The sequence below is a fragment of the Erythrolamprus reginae genome, chromosome 1 (assembly GCF_031021105.1).
Source record: "Erythrolamprus reginae isolate rEryReg1 chromosome 1, rEryReg1.hap1, whole genome shotgun sequence".
Taxonomy (NCBI): domain Eukaryota; kingdom Metazoa; phylum Chordata; class Lepidosauria; order Squamata; family Dipsadidae; genus Erythrolamprus; species Erythrolamprus reginae.
Window position 1 is genome coordinate 354,702,913 of NC_091950.1, and position 16,273 is coordinate 354,719,185.

A 16,273-nucleotide genomic window follows, 5' to 3' on the forward strand; every position below is an offset into this window, starting at 1 on the left:
CTCTCTGAAAATGCATCAAGTAACTAATGTAATTAGTAATTAATTAATGTAATTAAGTGGAGGGTGGGCGGAACGACCACAACAAACAACACGAGCTCGTTTTTCATCAACAGCTGCGATTCTGCCTTTACCGAAGCTAACCCTTCGGCTCTTTCCGAAAGATTTTAGACTTAGAAAAAGGACTAATGAGAAACTATAAGGACCACTACATCAGGTAAACATTGCAGTAGCCAACTACACCTCCCCGTCTCGATGTTTTAAAACTCAGACCCGACCTTCTCGTTACTAAGATACTAAAGCTGATAGCAAGAAGTGGGAAAGGCAGTCCGAAACAAGCCTCGTCCATGCGCGGCGGCCCTTGAGCCTATTGCGCTTGCGCAGCCTCTCCTGGGGGGGGGGGGTGTTTAAAAACCGCTTCAGCCTTTCGGAGGCGAACCCGAGATACTCCCGCGCGGTTGTTGACAAGAGGCGCGCGCTTGTGGAAAGGAACGAAAGGCGCCTGCGCGGAGAGGCCTAAAACCCAAGCAGGAGGGAGGGGGGAGAAACGGCGGTCTCGCTTTCGTCGCTTTCTTTGCTCCCTCCTCCTCCTCCTCCTCCTCCCTGCACGGCGGCGCTAGGGAAGGAGAAAGTAGGACGGGGGTCCCCGTTGGACTGGGCGCTTTCGGGGGCTCTGCTTGGGAGGGCTGGAGCCGCGGCCGGGAGGAAGGGAATCTGAGAAGGTGCTGTTGCTTTCACCGACGCCTCGGTGAAGCGCCTTCTGTGTTTCCGCCCGGGACGAGTCCATTGGTTACAAAATGGCGGACGGGGAGCTGAATGTGGACAGTCTTATCACCAGGCTTCTAGAAGGTGAGTGTTGGCGGGTCGGAGGAAACGCCGAAGGGTGGGCGGGGACCCGGTTCTCGGACTTGAAGGACGAAGGGGCATTGTTGTTTTTTTGAAGCGCGGGGAGCGAAGTTCTTCCTGGGGGGGGGGAGAAGCGAGGCGGGAGAGCCTGGCGAAAGGCAGCGGAGGTGCGGCAATGCTTGTAAGCGGACACATGGACTCTGCCGACGGGGACGGTGGGGAGGTGGCCGAGAAGATGGTCGGGTGGCCTTGTTCTTGTGAATGCGCTCCGATGGAAGCCTCCCTAAAACCTTCCGCCGCTTTGGTCGAGCGCGGATGGGAGCGTAGCTCCAAGTGGCCTTTATCGCCCACTCGCTGCCTCTCCAGAAGCGAGGCTGGGGGTGCAGAATCTCCCAAATATGTATTTATTTATTTATTTATTTATTTATTTAGTAAAATTTATACGCCGCCCAACTCCAGTGGACTCTGGCCAGCTTACAATAGTTACAACAATTAAAAAGCAGTGTGAAAAAAAGTTGCAATATCAACCACAGTAAAAATATAAAAAAACATAACAATCCATAAAAAACTCATACATACTCTCAATCATTCGTGGTTAGGCAAAATTGCGCACCTCCCCAGCCAGATTTCTGGGTAGCAGCTTTCGTGCTCTCCTCCAACCGCCACTACTTACTACTACTACTACCTCTCGGTTCTTCAGTTACTACGACGAGTCAACTAGAAAAGCGCAATGTAGATAAAAAATAAGAACCGCGGCTTTTATTAAAAAAATAAATAAAACCGCCCGCTTCTATCTCACCACACCCCGTTAGCTACTGCCGACCTTAAGTAAGGTAGAGGGGAGTTAGCCTTTAATATAATTAAGACTGCTGTACATTAATCCCCAAAGAAGGGTGGTATTATCTGGCATCCAACACGTGAAATGGTCCTGGTGCGTGAAACCTGAGGCTATAATCTCAGGTGCTATATAGTGCCCCATATATGTATGCATGTAGGTACAGTAGTACTTATACACACACCAAAAAATACAATTACTGTACAGCCCTGGAGTACAGTATTGGTAACATACTTTTTTCTTTTAGTGTGTAACCGCCATCTAATAATTTCTATGGTTTTCCAATATTTTATTGTGCTGAGAATTTGTGTTAACTTTTTTTTACATGCCCTATGCATTTTTCTTTATTTTCTTTCTTTATTTGATTGTACTTATATGCTGCCCAATCCCATGGGACTCTTGTTCTGTCTTGCTGGAAATTTCCTTTATTTCTTTGTAATTCACTTAAAAATCCTGCTTTTTGCTTAGATGGTTTTACATTGGATAAAATACTTAAAAGGATTGTACAACATAGAATAAAACTGGATCATTTGAATTTCAACCAAAATATTTATAGTAATTTGTACAGTAAAAAATAAATTTACATTTCAGTAGAAAAAAACTTTAGGATATTCACTTTTCTTTATTGCATTATATACTGGAAACTTTAATTCAATTTAAAGCATAACTTATCTAAACTTCCGAATTTTGGTGCATTTCTAGAATAGAATAAAAGAAAATAGAATAACAATCTTTGTTAACTCTCAGCTGTGATGAACACAGCGGGTTAGAAAAGGCTTCTATGCATGAGTTTGCTGTAATAGGTTAGCAGTCTACTTTGCAGATGCAATTTTCTATGCTCTGTGAGTGAACTATTTGATATTGAAGAGGAGGTAACTTTAGCACCACCTATATTTTGTTATTCTAAATAGTGTTGCTTGGAAGCTTACAGTAATTCAGCTGTTCTGGGGTTATAGATAGGGATAAGATGCCATCTACTGAGGATAGGCATCACAAAGGACATGATTTAGACATGATAGGTTAAGGAAAGCAGAAAAACAGAAGCCATGCTAGCTTTCCACAACTGTGAGACAAAAGTTACTATTATCAAGCATGCAGTTTAAGGATTTTGGATTGATGCAACAAAATGTGTGTTTAGGATACTAGTTATATTTTTTGGATGAAAGGTAATGTGTCTAATTAAAATAAAGTGTATAGGTTGTGAGTAGTTACTGCGAACTGAAGATACTTAACAGCAAGATATTTTGTCTAATAAAAGATGTTATTGTAAGATTGACTTTGATAAAGAATTTATTTTTTAACTTTTAAGAATGGTTGAATCTACTTATTTTTTATTATTCACATTCATGGCTGAATTTATTTATGGAAGATGCAGTCTGAGAAATTAGGAAACGTTTTCAAGGCACTATAAGGCTAGGATAAATAATATCTGGGAATGACTTCAATATTTTTTGTTTTACAGTTTTGATTGCCTTTTTCTGCTCTTCCAAAAATAGGATAATCAAAATGTATGAGAGACTGAAGCACTACTTGTCTGAGGGTAACTGAAGAATGGAGTGTTATAATTGGGAGGGGGAAACATTTAGGTAATAGGGAGGAATATAAAAAGCATTTCCAGGGGGAATTTTCTCATACTTGAAATACCATGGAATTGTTAAAAGAAAAAAGTAGGGAAAAATCTGCTTCATGGAAGTTCCATAGAGGTTCGTGGTCACAATACATGTAGAGAATGACTTAAAAGAGTTAAATTCCTAGAGCAGTGATGGCTTTTTTCCTCAGGTGCCGAAAGAGTATGAGGGCATGCTATCGCGCATGCCCACACCATAATTCAATGCCTGGGGAGTGCGAAAACACCTTCCCCCAACCCCGGAGGCCTTCTGGAGGCCAGAAACGGCCTGTTTCCCAACTTCTGGTGGGCCCAGTCGGCTCATGTTTCACCCTCCCCAGGCTCCAAATTCTTCCCTGGAACTGGGGGAGGGTAAAAACGCCCTCCCCCATCCACCTGGAGGCTCTCTGGAAGCCAAAAATGCCCTCCCAGAGTCTCTGTGCGAGCCAAAAATCAGCTGGCTGGCACAAACATGCATGTTGGAGCTGAGCTATGGCAACACCTTCTTTGTCAACAGATATGGCTCTTGTGCCATAGGTTCACCATCACTGTCCTATAAGGGAATGTGTTTTTTTAACAACCATTAAACATTTATTTATTTATTGGATTTATATGTCGCCCCTCTCTGAAGACTTGGACCAGCTCATATACTCTGTATGTATAGTTTTTCTTTTCAGAGGCAGTGTTCTTTTGGCCACCATAACAAGACAAAGCTCTTACTTGATTTTGGTCTTTCCAGACTCATTTAATTGATAACCATAAAACACCACATGCTGAGCTAGGGAGATTTCTAGTTTGATTCAGCAGGGTTATTTTTAAATACAGGCCAGATGCACGATATGCACTGTCCTATAGCAGCTTTTTTTGTTTTTAAATTGTTCTAGGCATAACTACAACAATTGTGTTCAAGGAAAATAGGTGGGGAAGACCCTTATTCCATTAAGCTTTATGGGCTAAATAGTGTGGTATATTATGTTGTTTTTCTGAGCCAGAATGTTATGGTGTTTAGATTTTGGTTAGTTTGGTTCATGAGAGGGGAAATAGAATAGTGCCTTCCTTGAGTTGGTCTGGCTGGCTGAATGTTTTGTACATAAAGCAAAACAATTTTGCTTTCAACTTTAATATTAGTGGTTAGACTATGCTTGAATTTTTTTTAAGGTTAGTCTTTTTACTTTCAGAAATCTGTTTCAATTTGATATCAGCAAATAGTTGGTTAGGGTTCAAATTAGCTGTAATTCTGATTTCTAAATGAGTTACAAATTATTTCATAGTCACTACTGGACTTTTTGAATGCTTTATTGGTATTTTGTTAAGTACTAAAATCCTATTTCTAATAAATGGTAAAGTTTGTACAACCTATTGAGCTAATTTAAGAATTGAATATCAACAAGGGAAGTTCATTGAAATTTTTAGGAAGCAATAGTTACTGTGGGGCTCCAAATGCAATATAATTTCCTAAATTTAGGGGTTTTTAAGCTTTCATTACATACATTATTCTTACTATCAAGAAGAAATAACATATGTTTTTTTGCTGAAAGGTCATGACTAAATGATTTACACAAATCCAGTGATTATCTGAAATATTCTAATACCGGTATATAGGTTTGTAATCTGAAAATTGTTTTCATCAGCATTTGCATGTTTTTCCTGATATGTGCGAAATTTATTATCATATTTATTAATAAAATTGTTTATACTTTCAAGGATACACTTCATAACTCATACCCTCTAGAACTTGTAGTATTGCAAATATGTAAATGCTGTGTGTAAAAAAATAAATCTGCTTTTATGCATAAACTGAAAATGGCAAAACGTACATAAACTGAAAATAAAGCAAGTGCTGGATTCTAGTTTAGAAATATAGGAGAATTTTTGCTATGATTTCATAATATAATTGATTCAGCATTTAAAAGAAGAAAATCCCATGTTGTATTAGAGGAAGAGTAGGTGTTAGCATGTTTTCTGAGTGGGCTTTGGACTTCTTCCATTCTCATCTGGCATGTTCAGTGGAAAGGGTTAGAATGATATTTACAAGCATCTGGAAGTTATTATACACATTATTCTATCTTAAACTAGCATGCTTGTGAGCAAAGCAGTTACGAGTTCAGATTTCCAGTCCTATAAATTCTCTTAATGGTACTTAACTGTTGTCTTTGTCTTAACTCTTCTGAAATACTGGATTTGTAATAAAATAAGTGATTCGTGTAAAAGTGAACATTTACAGTACATTGAATCTTTAAAGAAGTCAGTTGGTGGGTTCTTTTAATCTGCAGAAGAATCAATATTCTATTATCGTATCTGATTACTCCTGCCCAATGTGTCTGGCTGTTATGCTTGTGCAAGACTTTGATACTTTGTTGTGCACCATATTCTTAGAAGTATGCTCTGAAGAGAGAGAGATGTCTTTCTGAATATTTTAGGGTTTGTATTTTTTTTGTAGTCTTGTGGGTGGGATGAAAAGGGATCTTGCACTTGGCTTAGATAGTGGAAATACTCTGAAGTATGTATAAGTATGGAATAGTATGCATGTTTTTCACATATTAAAATCAATTTTGCTCAAATTTAAGACTAGTGTATTAGTTTTAAAAATTCCACCTAACAATTCACTACGTGCATGAGTTTCATAAAGTAGAATAATTAGCATTTTGAAAAGATAAGTAATGGTTCTCCAAACATCTAGAAACAAGCAGATCTGTTATTAGGAGCCCACATGGGTTTGTCAAAGCAAATTAAAAAACAAAACAAATCATGCATGTGGACTTGAATAAGGCATTTGACAAAGTAGACTATAACCTACTTCTTGGTGAGTTAGAAAAATATGGAATATTGCCACTAGATGGATTTGTAACTTGATGACCAATTTGCAGTTGGAACTACATCTTCATGAAGGAAAGCATGCTGGCCCAGCACTCTTCAGATCTTCATAAACAATTTAACGAGAGGATAGAAAGGGAACTCATCAAATTTGTGAGCAATATCAAGCTGGTGGAAATAGGTTCAAGATCTCAGAGGATCTTGACAGATTTGAATACTGAGCCCCATCCATCAAAATGCAGTTCAGTTGTGAGAAAAGTAAGGTTTTACACTTAGGCAATAAAAACCAAACTAAAACCAAACCATGCATAGGTGAAGAATAGGTGGAACCTAGCTCAACATCATAAATGGGAATCTGTGTCCTAGTGGACAGTCATTTAAATATGAGCCAGCAGTATGCTGCAGTTGCAAAAAACCCCAAACCGTACTACTCTCCTTGGCTGCAACCATGGAGGTTCAGTTTTAAGGTCACAAGAATCCATTTTTAGCCACCATGATAAAAAAAAAAGTATGTCAACATTCAAAGAGTACAGAGAATTGTAACAAAAATGATTTGGGGGATGGAGGTTAAAATTATGAATGGTTGCAGGAACTGGAGTCTAACAAACAGAAGGATATGGCAAAGAGGAACTGGAGTCTAACAAAGAGAAGAGATATGGCAGAGAAGAGGTTCAACCTATTCCTCAAAGCACCTGAGGGCAGAACAACAATTAAAAGATAGAAGCTTATTAAGGAGACAGCCAGCCTAAAACTAAGGAAGATTTTCCTGAAATAATTATTAAACCAATGGAACTGCTTGTGTCCAAACGTTATGGGTGATCCATCACTGGAGGATTTTAAGAAGAGATTGGATAGCCCTATGTGCAGAATGGTACATGATAGTAATGGCTAACTGCTTTGTTGTTGTATGCTGAAAGCATGTGATATAGCAGACCCACACCCCTGCAGCCATAGTGCATGCATGTGTGATCTCATCCCTGCATGCCCCATTCCTGTGCATGTGCCCTCCTGCACTCCTCATGTGTTCTTGCCTGAAACCTCCTGGGAGCAAATATGGGCTGTGGGATGGCCACACGCTGCACACACAGACTCCATTTTGGGCCTAGTAGGCCTCCTTGCAGGTTCTTGGGAACAAAAATGGATTGCACTGCCAACTCCCCCTCCCACACACCCCATGTTGGGGCTAGTAAGCATCCCTGCACTTATAACTAATAATGCAATGGGCACGTCCACCTGTGCCCCTCACCCATGAATGCATATGCAACCCCCTGTGCTCCTTCCTCCCTCCACATGCATGTGCATCTCCTGCATGTGCTCTCCAGAGACTTGAAAATCAGCTGGCTGGCAGGAGGTGCGTGTGCATGCGCAGTGGAGCTAAGATGGGGCGATAGCGTGCGTGCCCGCAGAGGGTTATGCTTGCCACAGGTTCAGCATTACGGGTATAGGGTTTCCTACTTGAGTTGAGAGTTGGAGTAGAAAACCTCCAAAGTTCCTTCCAACTCTATTCTGTATTTTGTATCTTTAAAAAAGCAGTTGTTTCCTTTGCTTCTGGAGTTCCAATTGAAAACCCAGTTCTTAAAAGATGGCAAACATTGATTTGAATTTTAAACAAAAACCTATATTAACTTCTTTGTATAGTGAAGACATACAGTGATACCTTGTCTTACAAACTTAATTGGTTCCGGGATGAGATTCTTAAGGTGAAAAGTTTGTAAGACGAAACAATGTTTCCGATAGGAATCAATTGAAAAGCGATTAATGCGTGCAAGCCCAAAACTCACCCCTTTTGCCAGCCGAAGCACCCGTTTTTGCACAGCTGGAATTCCCCTGAGGCTCCCCTCCATGGGAAACCCCACCCCTGGACTTCTGTGTTTTTTTGATGCTGCAGGGGATTTCCAGCAGGAGAATCCCAGTATTGCAAAAACGAGTGCTTCGCTGGCAATAGAAGTCTGGAGGTGGGGTTTCCCAGCAAGGGGAGCCTCAGTGAAATTGCAGCATCACAAAAATGCCGAAGTCCTCAAAGCCCCACCTCTGGACCTCTGTTTTTGCGATGCTGCAATTTCACTGAGGCTCCCCTCGCTGGGAAACTCCACCTCTGGACTTCCGTTGCCAGCGAAGCGCACATTTTTGCACTGCTGGGATTCGCCTGCAACATCACAAAAACACAGAAGTCTAGAGGTGGGGTTTCCCATGGATGGGAGCCTCAGAAGAATCCCAGCAGCGCAAAAACGGGCACTTCGATCGCAATAGAAGTCTGGAGGTGGGGCATCCCAGCAGTGGCGGTGGGTTTGTAAGGTGAAAATAGTTTGTAAGAAGAGGCAAAAAAATCTTAAACCCCAGGTTTGTATCTCGAAAAGTTTGTATGATGAGATGTTTGTAAGACGAGATATCACTGTACCTTTCTTTCATGTTGTGAGCCATCCTGAGTCTTCAGAGAGGGGTGGTATACAAATCTAATAAATTTTTATTTATTATTATTGAGCATTTCATGCAGTTCTGTTCAATGCATATTGTTGGTTTTCTGCTTCACTTTTTTGGGGAGGGGGCTTGCTAGTAAAACTGCCATTTGTTTCTGCATTCTTCAAAAGTCATGGTCTAAAAATAGTGTATTTCAATATTGAATATGACATTATGTAGATACTGAATAAGCAACAATTTAAAGAATGTTAGTTGAAAATCGGAATAGCATGGACAGAATATGGAACAGGAGTCACTATATTAGACAACAAGCTTGGCATACAATTGAGTGCAAACTGAATATGAACTATATTGACCATGAAAATGTTTCAAAAAGAGTAGTACTGTGTTTTTTGGAGTATAAAATGCACCTTAGGTTTTCAGGAGGAAAATGGGGGGCGGTCTGCCTATCAGGTATTCATCTGGCTAATATTCTTAGTCTGGTTAGTTTCAGTACATTATTTTATCCCCTGGTTAGGGCTTATTTGGAGAGAGTAATAATGAAAGAACCTGCAAGCTGGTAAGACTTGGGAACATCGTTAGCACCTTGTTAGGCTGGGAAGAAACTTCTCTGGAGTAAGTAGAGCAATGAAAAAAAGCCTGCAAAAACTTTTGGCTGTAAAAACATTCTTCTGAAAGAGTAACAATGAAAAAGCCTGTAAAGTAAGAGCTGGGAAAATCCTTAGCGCCTAGTTAGGTTTCAAAAAAATGCTTTGAAAAAGGCTACAATCAGAGTATAAGACACACCCAAATTTTCAGCCTCTTAGGGAGGAAAAAGGTGTGTCCTATACTCCAAAAAATACTATACTGTAGTTTCTTTCTCTTTGATATGACTGGATGGTAGTTTGTCAAGAAGCCACAGTATTGACTTATTGCACTGAAAATGTAAGATAGGATTTAATTATTTCCAAGGTGTCTTTCAATTTCTGATACTATAAAAGTGTGTTGCTGCTTTCTAGATGTTTTGAAACTTTCTTAGTATTAACTGCAATGTAGAATTTAAAGTTATGATTAAAGAAAGCATTTTAATCATTTAAATGTGTACTTGAATATTCTATTTAATACATTAAGTAAATGAATACACATTATTGATTGTCATATAAAATAGTGTTAATACAGGTACATTGTTATAAAATGATTAAAGTGGGAATAAACTGAAGTTAATTATGGATGTTCGGAAGATATATTTGTTAATGCTAGAAGTACCATCGCCAAGCAAGATTTTTAAATCATATTAAAGCTATTTAGAAATTGTCTTCAATGAACAGCAAAAAAAATAGTAATAGGTTTCATCTCAAAAACTGAACTCACTCAAAGAAGCTTTTCTTTTAAAAAAAAAGATAATTTGATGCTGAAGATTTTTTTAAGAGAGAATTGCTTAGGAGCACTTTCTGTGAATTGTTTCTAAAATCTATCTTTTACACATTTTTTGGTTTCTATTGTCAGAATCCAGTTTGAGAAATTATTGTTCAGTTTCCCTTCAAGTTTGTTTTTATGGAAATCTTTTGCTTCCCTGAAACTTAATATTTCAGTTTCTCATAAAAATGCTATCCACATTGTGCAGGAACCACATCTTGCTGTCCTCCCCTGAGATGATTTTTCTTTACTCCCACTTCAGAATATATTAATTTTGGACATATTTCAGCGGTTTTTTTTAGGACTAGTGAACAGAATGTTGCTTATAAAGCAGATTTTTTGGCTTATTTTCACTTTTCTTTCTGGCTAATAGTTCCAATTCAAAATTTAGTTTTTGTGTTGTATTTGAAACAAAAGAATTAAAACTCTGTATTAAACTGCAATTATGAATGACAATAAAATACAGCATTTACAAAAAGGGCTAGATATTGTTCAGCAACAAGAACATTATTGTGAGTGTCTTATATAGTACATTAATTATAATAGCTTTTGCTGAAGTAGTTTTTCTTAGGTAGATTGGAAGAGGGTGAATTGGCGATACTAAGTAATGATAGTTCATTGATTTAAAACTTCCATTTGAGTATAACTTTTCTTTATTTCAACCTATCTATAAATAAGATAATTTTTCTGTTGACTGCTGCAAACTTTATTTTTATGGACAAGATTGCATTATGTAAAACTTAACAAAATAAGTCCAGTTAAATTAAGTGAAGTTTTCTGTTAACCCTATGATGGCTTTATGTCCCCCCCCCCCCCCAACATTTCATCTAAGTAAGTAATATTTCTGTATGCTTATCTTTAATCAATTGGATTCTAGAGTATTATATAAATATTTTTTTTCTAGAGGTTGAAGAATAGAGATGAAGCCTTTTTTGTTTTTGTTTTGCTTTTGTAATTAGATTTTAAACTTTAAATAGATCACTTATGTTTGAGGTAATTTCCATTTACTTACATGTTAAGATACAGTATAGAACTAGCATGATATGTTTGAGTAGGATTAGGGAGAACCATGAAACATATTGGTTAATTTTGGGCCAGTTATTTTCTCCCAACCTAATTTTCACAAATTTGATGTTTCAAATGAATAAAGCATAAAATAATAAGATCCTCATGTAAAAACTGCCTGAGCCTCGGGGATGAAAATTTAGGACAAAAATAAAAATAAGTATGGAATAGTTTGTTTACTTCTGGGGTTATTTAGCCAGTGAAATTTTCACCAGTCACATAGATGTCCAAACATATTTTGTTGGTTATTAGTTTTTAAAGAGTAGAGGTAGTCCTTGACTTAAGACCACAATTGGGACCATGCTTTTTATTGCTAAGTAAGATGTTAAGTGAGTCACACCTAATTTTACAACTTTATTTGCAAGGGCTGTTACTTATTAAATGAATCATGCAGTTGTTAGGCAAGTCAGGCTTCTCCCATTGACCAATTGTCTGCCTGGGAAAGTTGCAAATGGTGATCACATGATCCTGGGATACAACTGTTGCTAAGCATCCAAATTTTAATTATGTGATGGTAGGAATACTATGATAGTTGTAAGCTACTTCTGCGTAATAAACATTTTATCTGACAAATGTGTTTTTCTCAGAAGTGTAAAATTCTTTAATTCTGCTATGGCATTTAACTTCATAGGGAGAGTAGTTTTTAACTTATCTCTGTTGATAATTTATCAATGTCAAATTTCTTATCTGACACTGCAGAAACATATCATTACTTTTAGTAACTAATATTTGGAAATGGGGAAACCTCCCTATAAACTATGCACTTGAAAAAGGGCATAGCTATACTCTCATATTTTCTTGAGGTACATTTTTTAAATTCCAAACCCAGTTATTGCATTGCTAGCAATGGAACATCTTAGGTTCATAGTTTCTTACTTTTAAAAATCCATAATTTTGGATTGACATTAAAATATAAATATACTATTTCCTCTCAATTCTTTTTTAAGGTGGAAAGTCAAAGCCTGCTTAATTCAATATGGTATGACCTTTCACAAACTAGAAAATACTGTAATGGTTATTTCATCATCTAAATTTTTATTTTTATTTTTTTCCATTTGGAATAAAATTAGTGACAGTATTTTTTGCAATTAAATTTTTCAGTCTCACCCGATATCAGTTTCCTCTTGGAAATCTAAAATGGAAACAAGTATCTACCCAGGATATAAGAATAACTAGACTTATTGCAGAAAAACTAGAGACTTATGAAATAATTCCTGACTGTTGTGTATAAATGCAAGTCCTGTTTATAGTGAAATCAATGTTCCTGTCTCGTGTTTCTCCTGTCCATACTGTGTAACAGTTTAAAAATCAAAAACAGGAGAGATGGCTTTCATCTCGCTCTTGTTTGTCCTCTGTTTTGATAATGGAGTACTGTAATCTGGTATTAGGCTGTTTACTTTTGACATTTGAGAACTGTTTCTCAAAATACAAAATGAATAAACAGAATGGAAACAAATTACTTTGTTAATTAATTATATTAGTTCAGACTCCCATGAGGCACTAGCCGTATTTAACATTTTTGATATATTTTGGATGCTTCCATAAATATCGGCTCTGAAGTTTTCTGCATAAAGAATTTTTCCCAAAGCAATTTTCCAACTTATAGATTGGCAAGATTTAAAGATAAATTGTCTACTTGTTTAATGTGAAGTAGAGAAGAGTATGAGTTCCAAAATAGAAAACACTATGGATCCTATCCATAATCTAGTACACAACTAGAACAACTCGTGATACGAACCCGGGGTTCAGCAAAATTTTGCCTCTTCTTACGAACTTTTTTCGAGTTACGAACCTGCGTTCGGAGACAGCTGGGAAGCCGCGCGGCTGTTTTAAAAGGTAACAGCTGGGCGGCGGGGCTTCCCAGAAGCCTCCCGAACGCCGGTTCGTAACTCGAACAAAGTTCGTAAGAAGAGGCAAAATTTGGCTGAACCCCGGGTTCGGTTCGGGAGGTTCCTGGCAAGCCCCCCAGGCCGGCTGCGACCTTTTAAAACACCCGCGCCGCTTCGCAGCTGTCTCCTGAAGCCGAACGCGGAAGTTCGGCTTTGCCGTTCGGCTTCAGGAGACAGCTGCGAAGCGGCGCGGCTCTTTTAAAAGGTCGCAGCCGGCCTGGGGGGCTTGCCAGCACCCCCCCGAACCCGGGTTCGGGGTTCGGGGGGTGCTGGCAAGCCCCCAAGGCCGGCTGCGACCTTTTAAAACACCCGCGCCGCTTCGTAGCTGTCTCCCGAAGCCGAACGCGGAAGTTCGGCTTTAGCGTTCGGCTTCAGGAGACAGCTACGAAGCGGCGCGGGTGTTTTAAAAGGTCGCAGCTGGCCTGGGGGGCTTGCCAGCACCCCCCCGAACCCGGGTTCGGGGTTCGGGGGGGGTGCTGGCAAGCCCCCCAGGCCGGCTGCGACCTTTTAAAACACCCGCGCCGCTTCCCATCTGTCTCCTGAAGCCGAACACGGAAGTTCGGCTTTGCCGTTTGGCTTCAGGAGACAGATGGGAAGCGGCGCGGGTGTTTTAAAAGGTCGCAGCCGGCCTCGGGGGCTTGCCAGAACCCCCCCGAACCCCGAACCCGGGTTCGGGGGGGGGTGCTGGGAAGCCCCCCAGGCCGGCTGTCACCTTTTAAAACAGCCGGAAAGCCGTTTTTTTGGTTGCACGGATTAATTGACTTTACATTGTTTCCTATGGGAAACAATGTTTCGTCTTACGAACTTTTCGTCTTACGAACTTCCTCCTTGCACCAATTAAGTTCGTATCATGAGGTATTACTGTATATATGTCTTTAGTCAATATTTTTATTTGTACAATTTAGTGATGGCAAATCTTGGGTGAGCTCACGCACGATTGTGCGCTCATTCATTCATTCATTCATTCATTTTTTATGCTGTCCTTCTCCTTAGACTCAGGGCAGCTTACAACACACCTATAATTCAGTGCCCTATGTGCCCCTGCACATGCACACATGACCCACGTGCTGTCCCACCCCCACATATGTACACTCCCCCATGCCCCGTTTTGTGCTTAGCTGGCCTCCCTTAAGGCTCCGGAGGCCAGAAACGGCCTATTTCCTGACTTACGATTGGCCTGTTTTTGCCCTCCCCAGGCTCCAGAGACTTTCTTGGAGCCTGGGAAGGGTGAAAATGGCCTCCCTCCTCTGATGGATGAAAACACCCACCTCCACCCCCGAGCCTTTGCACCAGCCCTGTACTTACCATGTGGAGACTCCTGGGAGGGGAGGGGCAGTGTGGGCAGGGGCAGCTAAAAATCAACTGGCTGACAGGTGCATGTGCGCTGGAGCTGAGTTAGGGCAACTGCTCGCATGTCCACAGATATGGCTACACGTGCCAGTTGTACGCATGCCATAGATTCGGATAATTGATCAACTATATCCACATTGATACAGTTTGTCAATACAACTAGCATTATTTCACATGTAGTTTGGTCCTTTAAGTAGTCCATTCCATAGGAAAAACCCCTGGAGTTATATTCTTTTTCATGGCTTGCTATTAATACACTAATTTTATGTGATTTTCATTTATTCCTCTTTTTCCCATACCAGAAGAAGTGGGGACCTCCTCTTTGGTCTTCTGTGGTTGAATTAAAATAAATAGTACCCTGTTTCCCCACAAATAAGACATCTCCTAAGAATAAACCCAGTCAGATTTTTGAGTGCTTCATCAGTCCTAAAAAACATTGTGGCTTCAGTGCTTCATCAGCTTGAAAGAAGTCAGTGTGATTCGCCTTTTTCTAGTAATAGGCAGTGTATGTAAGTACAAGCTCCAACTTAAATAACTAATTTGGGTTAAAAACAGGAAACAAATCATTCTTAACCCGGGAACTGCCTTTTTTTCTTGACACTTTAAGAGATTCAGAATTTTAATGTTTTGATGCTTCTATTTGCAGTGCGAGGATGTCGCCCTGGAAAGATTGTGCAGATGACAGAAGCCGAAGTTCGGGGTTTGTGTATAAAATCACGAGAAATTTTTCTTAGCCAGCCCATTCTCTTGGAGCTAGAAGCACCACTGAAGATCTGTGGTATGTGCTAATTTCTTTCCTTTTAAAAAAAAAACAACCTTTAAATTATATGACAAAATTTCTTTATGTTGATGATGTAGTTCAGTTATATAAAGAATAAACACAGCAAAACATTCCAATCTGAAAGGATGATTGGCTAAGTAATCATTTAGATTAAAATTAAATGGAATGGATATTAAAGAGTAAACTAAGAACCAAAATGTATAGTATTCTATGCAGTTATTTTGCAACTATATATTTTGGATCTTCTGAAAACTTTCCTCTAAAGTTCTTTGTCTTTTGATCTAAATTTCAAGAATGGCAGATAGTTTCAAGACTTTGAAGGAGTAGCAGAATGTCATTATGCTAGTTCTCACAATAACCTTCATTTTCCTAGATTAATACATAGTACAGAGAAATCTGTTATTTACATTCATCTTGTCAAGTGGTCAGAATGTCATGTAGGCTGACATGGAAAGTAGAAAATATGTAATGTTAAGTTGCAATTAAAATGTATTGGCTTTACTGGCCTTTTTGTTAGGTGTAACCAAATGCTAATACAATAAAAAGAGATTTCTTGGTTGTATTATGTAATTTAATTTTAAATTTTAATTAAGTTTTAATTTTAAAACTTCTGTTATGTGTTTACTATACCAAAAAAGTGTAGAATTTAGAAAACAAAACTTAGAAAAAAGAGGCCTCTTAAAAATCTTTAAATCTCCATACCTTTAAAAAAAAAATCAAAACTACTTATGATGAAAATAGGGAGGTCTCAAGACTTTCAAATAAATCTTTAAAAGGTTTATTAAGGATTTTTAAAAAAATAAACTTATAACATCAAGATGATATGAACCCCATTAGCTCAGTGAGCTTTAACGGTGAAGGTTCATGTTCCAAAACCTGACTCACAAGGAAGCTGGAAAAGGGGGGCAAATCTTATAGCCCTTTTCGCTACTCACACACCTTTTGGAATCTTTACTTCCGTTCTGGGATAATTAGCAAGTGGAAATCAGTGTTTGTATTTGAAAGGAAGAAATTACAAAAAAGTAAGCATACACACAATGGAGAATAAACATTGAAATAAATGTCTTGGTACCTTGCTTGTGGCTGCTTAGGATATAAAAGGAAGCTTTTAGATGAAATTAATTAAGAACATAGACCTGAGTGCTAGTCAAGGTTGCAGAATTGAGCTAACTTTCTGTTAGCACCCTTCAAGGAAGTGCAATCTGACCTGCAAAGAAAAGCAATTTAGAAAGCAAGAGCTTTTCAAAGCAATCTCTGTCCCCTGCAAGAGAGGAAAT

General features: G+C 39.0%; 1 protein-coding gene across 1 annotated transcript in view; it reads left to right on the forward strand.

The window, feature by feature from the left end:
• The first annotated feature begins 369 nt into the window (after positions 1-369).
• PPP1CB (protein phosphatase 1 catalytic subunit beta) overlaps positions 370-16,273 on the forward strand; it is a 39,584-nt gene continuing 23,680 nt past the window's right edge. Inside the window, exons 1-2 of the mRNA XM_070734294.1 lie at positions 370-846; positions 14,862-14,993. Coding sequence (XP_070590395.1) covers positions 795-846; positions 14,862-14,993 — 184 coding nt within the window. The 5' untranslated portion in view covers positions 370-794. The remainder of the gene's footprint in view (positions 847-14,861; positions 14,994-16,273) is intronic.